This window comes from Plectropomus leopardus, chromosome 14, assembly GCF_008729295.1.
Source record: "Plectropomus leopardus isolate mb chromosome 14, YSFRI_Pleo_2.0, whole genome shotgun sequence".
NCBI classification, from domain to species: Eukaryota; Metazoa; Chordata; class Actinopteri; order Perciformes; family Serranidae; genus Plectropomus; species Plectropomus leopardus.
The window spans coordinates 9,108,423-9,121,334 of NC_056476.1; the positions used below are offsets into that span (position 1 = coordinate 9,108,423).

A 12,912-nucleotide genomic window follows, 5' to 3' on the forward strand; every position below is an offset into this window, starting at 1 on the left:
CAAACTAAAACTGGAAAACAAGCGATAATTAAATGACCCTCACCTGCACTAAAAAAAAGTCACACTACCCACCCTTTAGAAAAAAGATCTATCTATCTATCTAGAGAGCTAAAAATATAAATACAGATAGATATATGTGTCCTCCCCCTTTTCTGACCCCTCTCCCTCAATGAAAAAATTTGTATAGTCTCTAAATTTGTTTTCTTCCCTGGGTAAAAAGATACAGCCCATGCAGAAAATCCATTTCCTGAACTGAATGAACTGAAAACTAATTCCTTCCCCGTCCTGGTAAATAGCAACAACAACTGCATCAACGGAGAGACAAGCACACAGAAAATATGACATTCATCACAATAAACCATGCAGGCTGTCAATTAGGATTCAACCTGTCCTCTCTCTCTCTCTGTTTGTCTACTCTCTCCTCTTTCTAGGTACACCGACGAGCTGACGAGCATGTGTTACATTGCACCATGAGCTGCTTTGTTGCCAGTGGATTGATTTTGAGCTTCATGCTGGGGCAAAGAGTGGGAAGAGCGAAAACAAATACCTACACATACACAGTAAAACAACCTGAAGAACACGCTTTATATCTACACACACACAGACGTGAGAATCGATGTAAAAGGTGGAGTTTGATTGCACATACACCCTCACACGTACAACAGGCAAAATTAAAGTAGAAAACAGACATAATCAGAAACTCACATACACATACAGTAGATGAAGGCACTATTGCAAGCAAAGTCCAAGTACTATTTGTGACAGAAAACATCAACACCCTCTTCCCGATCCGGTCCTGAATCCCTTGGGCTAGATGTTAGGGGTCAGGGGAAAGATTTGAAGACAGACAGAGAGCATTTTTTTATATTAAAGCAAGTTTTTTTGTGTTTTTGAGAGTTGTCGAAAAGGATATGAGCAGAGAAAGTCAGACCTGTACATAGGAAATAGCTTGGGCTTGGCATGCTGTCATCTAAATTTCCTGTGTGTCTGAGTTGAAACAGGAAGAGAGGTGCTGATTCATCTGTCCCTGTCCGTGCTCATCACCTTCTGCTCCTATATCCCATAAATTCTGACATATACAGTTAACCGACTGCTCTATAAACAATGTTTCATGGCTCACAGTGCACTGAAACACATATTTTATCTCCTGCTTCGTCGGCACTTTTCTATCTGTTCTGTGTTTGTGTGGGATGTGGAGTTCCAGTAAGTGAATAACAAGTGACTGTGACAAGACGCTCGACCTTGACGTCCTCATTTGCTGTGTGAGCCGGGGGGCGCCGAGCGTGGTGGAGTAAGGTGAGTGACGTTCCGCTGCCAAACAACGATCTAGCCCAAGGGTTTGACACAAACAAGTACACACACACACATGCAGGCATGCACACACACTCGCACACACACAGTCTCTCATGCACTCGCACGACTGTTCCCCCTCCCTCTCCCCAGGCAGCAGACAAGGCAGTACATTCAGGGTAACACAGAGTCAGTCCCTTCAGAAATCCATCGGATCCTCCTCGGCGAGGCCGTGATTGGCAATGGTCCTGCCTTTCGATGGCGCCCCGTCACTTTCAGGTTTCGCTTCAGGGGGTGGGGTGAGCCCTGATCCCCCGTCTGGCGCACCCCAGGCGTCAGTGGTTGGTGGGTAGAAATCATCGTCGAAGCCGCAGAAGCCTTCGTCCACACCTTGATCATAGCGCTGGTAGGTGGAGGCGTGCACCTCGTTCTCTCTGGCCGTGATCTCCAGCGTACTGTTCCACATGCCGTAGCCAAAGTAGATGAGCACACCTGAACAGATACAGACAGATGTCAGTGCAGTGGCACATACATACATAACCAGAGCTTACAGCACTATTTTACGAGCTCAAAAATAGATTTAAAAGCACAGTGAAATAGTAAACTAAATCAACTTAAAAACAATTCATCCCACTCTGAGTGAGTCAGAAGAGTACAGCAGTCCTACTCACACAGTGAAATAAAAGCAGTGTGTGTGTTCGAACACAAACAGCTCTGCTGGACACCAGGCTGCATTCATTCTGTCTTTACATAAGCAGTAACTAGAATTACCACCTCGCTGTTGTCTGCCTCTGCCAACCAGTCAAAATGCAGTTTACGTCCATTTCTGTCCAGAGGCATATAATATATGAAGAGAAGACTTTGAAGTAATTTAATTGAAGATTTCGAGTGTATTTTTTGGTCAAACACAGATGCTTCGCCCATAACTTCAACCTGGGAGCAAGATCTATTCAGTCACAGTTTCAAGGTGGGCACTAGAGCTTTGTCCGGTTCTGCCTAAAGTCCCGTATCGTGTATCAGTGGGCAGGTTTCCATTACAGATTTGTGCAAAAACAAAGCAATATTTTTTTGAGATGTCAATCAAACACATTGCCGGATGAGGGATTCTGGGAGGTGATAGTCCATGATTTCACAGAGGAATCATGGATTCAAAACTTTCAGATGCTCAAATCAGTTGAAACACATGTTCAAAGCATTTACACACAAAAGTACACACACACACACAAATACAAGGACAAACACAGATGTACAGGCTGATACAGCTCAAGCAGGAAATAAAAGTGAAATGAAACTTCCTTGTTCTTCCATAAAAAACAAACAAAGCGAGTAACTGAGACAAACACTGGATTTTACTGCCCCACTGAGCCAATAAGACATGAGTCATTTTAATAGTACTGAATTTGATCACTCTATTGTTTAAAATCAAAACATGGCGCATTCCCATCTGTTCAGGATGATGGCAATGACACAAATCCTATCTTAAAATTTGTCATAAAACACACCAACCATGAATGCGGGATCATTCAGCGAGGTGGCGGCTTACCCACGAGGCACCAGATTGAAAATCGTATCCAGGTGATGGCGGACAGTTTAAGCATGAGGTAGATGTTAACCAGCATGGCCGAAGCAGGTACAAAGGGAACGCAGGGCGCCATGTAGGGCAGCCGCTTAGGGTTCTCTGGCTGCTGGAGGATGATGATGATGAGCAGGGCAAGGAAGATAATGAAGAAGATTAAAAGCAGCAAAGCCCACCAGCGACCCTCCCCAATACTGCTCGCTCCTGGAAAGAAAGAGAAAAAAAGACGGATTCAATTAATTTTATGGTTAGGCAAAACTGTTAATTCCTGTCTGAATTTGTTCATGTGCTCTCACCAAAAATGATGAAGGAGCAGAAAGCAAAGATGGAAATGAAGAGGAGCAGCACACACACAGTCACAGTTTTCCCTGTGGCTGCAGTTGGCCGGTCCATCTTTCCTGGGAGGCCCAATCTGATCCTCAAGGTGTAGTAGCGCGGCCCGATGAGCTTCTTCAATCGCCGAGACATCCCGCCTTCTGTCTCTTCTGCTTCGATGCCAGTGGTCATATCCACGGTGCCATAGTTTGGGTGGCTGGCAGTGTAGGCATTTTTATCTGGTTTGCCTATCAGCATCTCGTTGTCACCGAGCGACGGCAGGTTTTTGGCTCCGCAGGTGTTAGTGGTCGGACCTCCGAACTCATCTGCTTCGCTAGTTGGTGAGCAGGCGTCTTTCTCGCACTCAGCCAGAACGCCTTCCTTTCTCTTGTTGTTCTGCTCCTCAGAGAGGAAGTTCACAAAGCCGTGGATGTCGCCCTCAGGTTGGTAACGCAACAGGAGTACGCACAGGCTCACCTACAGACCAGGAAGGGGAACAATTTGTTTTTCTAAAAGCAGAGAGAACCCATCGTCACAAACTAGAGGACCAAACATCTCCCCCTCTGTTCCTGAGTTATGATGTCATGGCCAGCAAATAATTGTGATGTCACAATGAAGCTGACCTTTGACCTTTTGGATATATAATGTTATAATATTTGACATGTGTTTGAAATTTTGTCATAATTAGCATACGAATTCTTAACATATAGCCAAAAACGTTTTTTGATGATGTCATCGTGAGATTGTCAGATGACCACCAAATTTTAAATTCATCAGTTCAGTCCAAAGTTTGTGCCAAATTTGAGAAAATTCCCCAAGGGCCTTCTTGAGATATCTTGTTCATGAGAATGAAGAAAAAAATGACAACTCAGTTCTTCAAATATTCAGCTGGTGATGATTAAACTAATTGCCAGATGCAACATTAATTGCATTTTTGAATGACAACTCAATTAAAGCAAGCATGATGTTCACTGTGATAAAGCACAAACCTCAAAACTTTATCATCACAGCATTTTCAAATCTTATCTTTCTACTTCATCCTTGACTCAAAGTGCACGTTTACGGAAAATTTGAAGAAATTCCCTCAAGATGTTCTTGAGATATTTCAGCTATGAGAATGAGACAGATGCAAGGCCACAGTGACCTTTGAGCACCAAAATGTATTCAGTTCATTGTTGAGTCAAAGTGGACGTTTGTGCCAAAATCAAAGAAATTTCCTCAAGGCGTTCTTGAGATACCATGTTTAAAAGAATGAGAAGGACAAGCAAACAACTTGAAAACATGAATGCTTCCGGCCTTGGCTGTTGCCGAAGCAGAGGCATAAAAAAGTCCTTTTCTTCTCGCATTCACATGGTTTTGGGGTCTTATGCATGTTAAATTTTTCACAATGTGGTTTATTTATTTGGTTTAGCTTTAATTATACGGTAGTAACCAAGCAATATGAAGCATTTCATTAGTTCTGATTGGATATCAGCATTTCATTCATGCATCAGTACAAGTGGCTCATTGATTACTCCGTTGTTCAGCTACCAGCTAAGACCTGCTGTTTATGTCTGCAGCTATAGCATCATTCTGTATGATTCATGTGTTTCTGGGATTAGTTTTCCCAGTAAAATCCCTGTGGCTTTGCACAATAATTGAGAGCTCCTTCAAAGAGCAGAGCCTTTTTGCCAAATCTGACTCACAGTGTGCCAAGGAATTGAATTATATTTTGTTGCAAATGTAAGTGTTTCTGAAAAAAATCTCTGTAATACATCCAGTGAGTCAGCTGCACCCGGCTAATCCCCATATGGTCTATATGGATGCCTCCGCCATCATTATCCACTCACCAGGGTGTAGGCCAGCAGGGTTCCTATGGACATCATCTCTATGAGGTCTCTGAGGCTGACCAGGAGGGACAACAGGGCAGCCAGGAAGCCTGACACCACGCAGGCAACAGCAGGGGTCTCTGTGTAGGAAGACACGTTGGCCAGGAACCTATACACACACGCACGCACGCACGCACGCACGCACACACACGGTAATTAGTTAACTGGGACCCAGTTGCATATGTCATTTAGAGTGACATAAAAATAAACGATCACTGAACAAATATATGGACTGACTTGAACAGCAGGCCGTCCCCCGCCATGGCGTAGATGACTCTGGGCATGGGGAACAGAGATCCCAGGAGGGATACAGTGAGTCCCGCTATGGAGCCCACCGCCACAATATACTTTGCGAACATACACCCATGCAAGGCAAACATCTCCATGAGCGGGGCGTCTGCGTCAATCTCACTATACGGCACCATCAGAGTCAGGATCACAGAAACCTGGACAGAAGAGGGTCGAATACAAACAGAAAGGTTAGTGAAGAGTTCAATGCTATGATCCTACAATATGGAGAGGAGCTAGTCAGCAATGTGCTCTTTCAAAAACTGGCAACTGGCATCAGTAACAAAGGGAAGTGAATCGTTCAACTGTGTTTTGGTTTTTTTTTTTAAACAGAAAAAAAGCCAGAAAAGTAAAGGCTGGTGAAGATCATGTGATGTGACTGAAAGCTCAAGAACAGCTACTGAATGTACCTTGTTAAGACATTGCTTCCAAGATCAGAAATGACCTCTGAACTGCAGCTTTTCATCTTTTAAACACTGATTAGAAGTGTGCAAAACTGAGCAAACGCCATCTGCTGATGAAGATTATAACATATAAAAGCTCCAGAGCAGCCACTAAATGAAACTTGTTGTTGGTGGAGGCAGTTTTCTCAACCTAATCAGAATAACCTGCCGGATGCTTGCATCCTAGTTTTACACAGCTAGCATGATCAGCCCGTCCATCGCATCACATGCAAAACGTCCATTCGCCATGCTTCTCCTTCACTGTGTGTGTGTGCATGTCTACGAATGTGCACGATTTTGATCCTCGCGTCTGACGTGTGAAATCATGCAGGGCCATCTGTCACAGATACGGTGCTGCAAAAGAGGGGGATTTGAATGAGCAGATTGCAGAAGGAGAGAGGATCATAAAAACGACCAACTATCACAGAGAGCAAGACAGAGGACAGAGACATAATATTCCTGCGAATAGGCTGGTGGCCTTTAACCCTTTGTCCATTCTCGACATAGGCTGGTTGACACTGTGCATGAACCAGTCAAAGGGGACTGTACTAATCTAGAGGGATTCCTACGGCAAATCCTGGTTTAACATATTTGTTTGAGAGAGCAAAGCTGATCCCAAACTGCATCCTACAGTGCCCAATTTAGCTCGCCGTTAGCTAATTTTCAGCTTGCGTATTCATGTGACTCCCTACCGTGAATGAGGGTTTCCCAAAAGCACCATCCAGACATCTCTGTTTAGTTAATATGCATTAAAGGACAATACAGATTTTTTAAGTGGGCTTTTGTGAGGTATTTATCCATAGTCACTGTCCCAGCAGCAGTTGACCAGCAGCTCTTACAGTGTTCAGCAAGCTAAAACTACTGTTTTAAGGGGAAAATTGAATTTTAAAACTTTACAGTGTTCGTAGCACCAGGAGAGGTTTTTGTAAATCAATCAATAAATCAATCTGTGGAGTGAAGCTATGGAACAGTTTTAATGTGGAGCTAAAACAATGTCCAAACACAAACCAGTTTAAAATACTGTATGAACATGATTTTCACAGGGATGAAGAGGGGGTTTGACAATCACCGGGGTTATTGATGATTTATTTGTGTACTTAATATTTATTTTTGTCGAGTTTATCTCTTTTTTGTGAAAATAATAATGCATATGTGTAGACGTTGGTGTATGCATATATGTTTTGTTAATTAGAGTACAGGTTTAAATTCATTGGGAAGCTGGTTAATTAAAATGACTTATTGAGAAGGGATGGGCTTAAATAAGTTTGTACTTACTCCTTTTTGAATATGTAAACTCACGTGTTTGACAATTTCTTTTGCTTTATGTTTTTCATTGTCTGTAAATATTACTTTTTTGTCTGCTTGTTTGTATAATCATATCTCTATTTTCTTTTTTACATGTTTGAAATAACATCAAAATCAAATTGAATCAAGCATCCCATACAAACCCACCTCAAAAGAATCCAGACTATCCTAATGTTAGGGAAATTTAATATGGAAACACAGTCAGGCGAACGCTGACGGAAGAACCCAACTAATTTGGACTATTTTGGGTGAAGCTACAGTCTCTCATTGCCACCCGAGAAAAGATGTGACATGCAATGTGCTTAATGATTTAAGTGATTCTGGACCCAAAACTGTGGAAGCTTGAGGTTCCTGATGGGAGCAAACAAGCTATTCCAAGATGCCTGCAAAGTGACACAGATGAGAGAAAGCATGAGATTAAGCGCAGCTCAGAAAATAGACTTTGCAGCACAAGAGTAGGATTATTTGGAGAAATATGCTGCAGATGTGACTAGGAGGCACAGACAGAGAGGGACGAGGTATTCAAAGAGAAGTAGTTGAGTTTTGAAGTTGATGCAATCTGTGGCCCCAGGCAATGTTGAAAAAAATTCTTCCTCCTGATAGGCTGCTGTTACACGGTACCCATAGCAACAACCATCCAGCACAAACGTGTCAAAGTGAGGAATCTGGAATGCTGCACGAGCTGAATACGTAAAATTGGAGATGAGACACAGGCACACAGTAGGAGCGCAGGGGGGAAACATCTTGGTGTTTGATCTTTCTGGCAGACACTTCTCAAAATTTGGGGTAACACATTCTGTGTACTTGCAGGTATGTTTATAGGAACTCAAAGGTGATGCTCAAGGCAACCCGTGCAGATGAATGATGATAAATATGCAAGCAGATTTAGATCTTCAACCCTTTGAAACCTAAGCAAATTTGTTTGATTTCTTTAAAAAACATTGGGAAAAGATAATGAGCAACTTCACAAGACATGGCTCAAAAAATGAGCAAGAAATGAGAAAAAAAAATCACAATAAATAACCAGAAAATATGCAAAACAATTAAAGGAAAAAACAAAAACAACAAACAAAAACATTCCTTGAAAAAGTAATGAAAATTACAAAATAATAAAATGTGAACTGTCGTCTTTGTCTTGTTCACAAATAACTGTTAAAATTTAATTACTTCTGTTTCAAAACGTTAAACTATGGGGGTGTATGAATTACAAACTGTGATTGCTGCCTGCTGTCTTCCTACAATCAATGTGAGTGTTTTCATCCGTGACATAAAGTTGTGTTTTCTAACACTGGAGTCAGTGAGCCAACTCATTATCTCACCTCATTACCACGCTGTGCATGCCAAAAAACACTCAAACCAGCCATGAAAACTGTGTTCAGTTGTGTAGTGATACTTTTGTACGAAAGGATTAAGTGTTTTGCATCCCTGTGCCAAACTTTAACCACTGAAATGCTAACAAAGGGAAGCATTTATTGTTTGTGCACAGAGTGTTCCTGTGGCCTTCGAGGTAACTCACAGAGACGTAGGCAGTGAGGCAGGTGATGAGTGAGGCAGTGATGGCATAGGGGATGGAGGTGTTGGGACTCTTGGCCTCCTCTCCTGTTGTAGCAATGATGTCAAACCCGATGAAGGCATAGAAACAGGTGGCTGCACCCTGCATCACCTGGAACAGAACAGGAGCAGATAAATAGTAGCTTACATAAAGAGCAGAGGCACATGAGGTCTTAATTAACCTTTCTTCATTGTGACTCAGTATGTGGCCATGCGTACCCCCGACCAGCCGAAGGGCAGGAATCTCCCCTCGTCCCAGTTTTCTCCGTTGACGAAGAACAGCCCGGCGATCATCATGAACACCCACACGATGAGGTTGATGACATTCAGCACGTTGTTGAAGCCCACAGAGTTCTTCACTCCCAAAGCGACTATCACCGTCACCAGCAACGCTATCAGCAGCGCCAGCAGGTCCGGGTACGACTGCTCCCCTTTACCTAAATGATAGGGTTAGGATTAACACACACACACACACACACACACACACAGACACACAGACACACACACACAGATGTTATAGTTGTAAAAATTACACCTGTGAAACCCAAGCACCTCTGTGGTCGTGTCTGATGCAGATTTGCTAGCAAAAAAACAGCTTAGTGATTTTTATTATTGATTCATAAAAAATGTGAAAAATATTCCTCTTAATTTCCCAGATAAAAAGTAATTATACTTTGTATTTTTGATTGTCTGTAAATGTTTACTTTTACTCCAGTACATTTTCCACTCAGCATTTTAGTTACTGACTACAAAATACAGAAGGAAGGAAGGCAGGAAGGAAGAATGGAGGAATGGGGGAGAAGGTGCAATGTAAACCTCATTTTAAAGGTGGTGTATGTTATGAAGAAATAAACTTCATAAATCTCAAAATTCTGACCACTTACTTTAATTAAAAGCATTTACTTGTACTTTTACTTTCAATACTTATGTACTAAATTTACTTTAAATACTTGAGTACAGTAAATATCAGACATTTTAAGACTTTTACTGAAGTTATATTCTAATAGGTAACTAACTTCTACCAAAGTCATTTTCTGGTAAGATATCTGTACTTTTACTCAAGTTTGGCATTCAGTACTTCATCCACACCTGCTTCTGCTTAACATCCACCCAGTTTAATATGCAATGTAACAAAGTATGTAGTAGAGGGTCCCTGGTCCTTCTCTCTTTCAGTTAAGGGATCCATGCCCTAGAAAGACCCCTGCACTAATGCACTTCACTGAATGCGCAGTAAAACAATATTCATATTACTTTTAAGTCAACTAAACCATGCACGTGTTACCCATGAACTCCATCTTTATAAATACACACAGGTGGTCACACAGAAAGTAATGAGACATATTTTGAGCTAAATTCCACATTTTCCCTTTGTTGTGGAGAAACAGACGTTTATCTCCAGCAGGAAAAGGAAAACATTTAACTTTCCATTAATGTGTGGAACAGCTGGCCACACTGCTTATCATGTGACCACTACCAACGCTTTGACAGTGTCCAACAGGAAGAGGCTGTCAGGGCGGTGTCACCCAGATAGACACAGCTGGCACACACATCAGCTATAGTATTACACCAGATTAGCAGGCATTCCCCTCATGGTACCGTTGATGACCTGGAAAACTGTGTGGCATGAATCATTTAGAAATCCAAGATGCGGCTGGCGCTGTTACTTTCCATAATGATGTGATTTCCAAGCGAAACATCATTTGGATGCTCCCCCGGAAAAAAATCTGATATGAGTTGGATGATTTCCCAGATGCTACTTTCATTTTTTTTTTATCAGGATTTCAAATATGTACCGTAATTCAGATTCAGCAGTGCACTGAGCCAGTGTTACACAAACTCCCCTGTGGTGATATAGGCGACATTGTGCCCCTGCTACATGCTGAAAGGGCAATTTATGACAATGAGGACAAGCATTACTACAAGAATACTGAATGACAGCAAAGATAGAGTTTATTGAATCTGCTTCTTTGGGTCAACAGATTGGCACAGCCGTCATTCAGTCCAGGAGAACTCAGGTTCAAACCACTACAGTAATAAGTGTGTTATCCACAAGAGCTGCTTCTGTCCCTTTTGTGGAAGGTGTGGAGTAAAAGGGATCAGTTCTCTCTGGAGGTCAGGTGGGTGAAAGTCTGTTTATAGTTCTTAAAGCAATCATTACTATACAGTTAGCTCCCAGTAGCTAATAGTTGATAAAGTGGAGATAGAGAGTAGATAAAAAAAAACAAGTAAAAGGTTCCGAATATCATTCTGATGTGATAAAACAAAACATAAAATGTGAAAATAAGGTGTCCCTTGTAAATAAAAGCACTTTATATTAGCTATTAACTGTTGTCCATATATTGTATATATTGTGTTTATTATGTATTAGTCATTTCCAATGAGGTCTTTTCCAGCAGGAAACACAACAGAAAAATGTACTATTTATATTTTAAAGTGCTGTTTTCTAAGCTACAGTTGGTACATTTTATAAGAAAATAACTTTGTGTTATATTTACTTAAGCCATCTCTATATACTGAAAGAAGTACGGATGGAATTTGCTAGAATCAGCAGCAACCAATCGGAGCTGAGGAGTTTAATGCAGCTGTCAGTCATGAGATATGGTGACAATAATGAGTTTGTCAATGTAACTTTTTCTCCCTGATAGCTATAAAGTGCTAAAATAATTCTTTGACTTGCTGATATCTAATGATTTAGCAAGCTAGATGCGCTTGTCAGTGCTTCAGCCCTCAGTTACATATTGTGGCGCCATTTGTTTTCCCCGTGGTGGGCGTGGTTTTGAGAGAATGATGCAATGTGCTCCGTCTTTATATGGCAATACAGAAGGCAGATGAGTATGATTGTTTCTGTTTTTTTCTTTTAGATTATCTGTCTCTCATAGTGGTGTGTATATATAAAGACAGTTTCAGCAAGTATGAAAAAAGATATATTTATGAAAGTTACCAACTGTAGCTTTTACCTAAATTTCATATTGATCCAAATCCTGAGACTAAAACTTCCAATGAAATACTTGGATGATAAAACTTGGTTTCAAAATCAGAAGCTCGAGCCAAATCTTAATTTTTCATTTTTTAGTAAAACAGCTAACCCTACTCACCCAAACCATTGAGCGTCCCGATGTGTGAAATCATAAAGTTGCTGATGCTGTGATTGGCCAGCGAGTCTGCCATGCTGCTGAGAGCCGACGCCCCTGCTGCCGTGCCGATCAGATACTCCAAAATCAAGTTCCAGCCGATGAAAAACGCCACACACTCGCCCACGGTCACATAGCTGTAGGTGTAGGCTGAACCTGTAGTCTTAGGCACCCGCACGCCGAACTCTGCATAACACACTCCTGTGAGAGGGAGAGGAGACACAGACACACATTCACACACACACACACGTATCAGTGGTATGACTGCATTATCATCAAAGTGAAAGTCCGAGTTAAAGGTATTGATAGGAACATTAAGGTAGTACTAAAATATCCCCTGAGTGCTTTTTATATTACAGCTTTGACCGTATTATGTCTTTGCCCTTGTTCTATATGCATAGTTATTAAAAGGCTCTTCATATAAATCATATCTGTGTAATAGGGGTAAAAATGACAGTAACCTTTGTACCGTGGCCTATAGTGTGTTAAAGTCTGTATGTTTATGTGTGTAAGTGTGGAAAATTGCCACAAACTCATGCCTTTTCTCCAGTCTTACCTGACAGTATGGAGGCCACAGCGGCGATAATAAAGGACACAATGACCCCCGGTCCTGCCATCTCCTTGGCAACCAGCCCCGAGACCACATACATCCCTGTCCCAACACAGCTGCCCACGCCCAGCGACACCAGGTCCACTGTCGATAAGACCCGGGCCAGTCTGGTCCCATGTGCACCGGTGCCCGACATGGCCGAGTCCAACATGGACTCCACAGGTTTGGTCCTGAGGACACGGGACGTGAAGGTGTTCCACGTCGAGCCCCATTGTACCCTCCGAGGGTCTAGCTTCCCTGCCAGACCGCTCATACTGACAGCTAAAGGTCAAGGGTCACAGTCAAAGGGAAGAATTTAATGAGGAAGAGTGGAAAGTTCACTTTTTGATGCTTTCGCTTTTTTTTTTTTTACTGTTTTTTTGTGAAAATGTACAACAGTTTGGAAGAAGAGTCGCTCCAAAAGATTCAACAGATCAGATGTTGTGTTGCTGCCTGTGCCTCCGTTTTCTGCAACTGTTCTTCCCGGATCAGTGGAATGCCATCTTAGTTTTTCCCCACATGGCGAGAGAGAACGTTATCTGAAAAACACAGGTGG

General features: G+C 42.0%; 1 protein-coding gene across 1 annotated transcript; it reads right to left on the minus strand.

Annotated features, from left to right (window-relative positions):
• Positions 1-12,660, minus strand: slc7a14a (solute carrier family 7 member 14a). Its single transcript, XM_042500688.1, has 9 exons — positions 12,324-12,660; positions 11,732-11,968; positions 8,856-9,073; positions 8,602-8,748; positions 5,287-5,495; positions 5,011-5,158; positions 3,163-3,658; positions 2,834-3,070; positions 1-1,782 (listed from the first exon to the last, which is right to left on the minus strand). Exons 1-9 carry the CDS (start codon positions 12,628-12,630, stop codon positions 1,490-1,492), a joined length of 2,292 nt encoding a protein of 763 aa, XP_042356622.1. The 5' UTR covers positions 12,631-12,660; the 3' UTR covers positions 1-1,489.
• Positions 12,661-12,912: the final 252 nt, after the last annotated feature.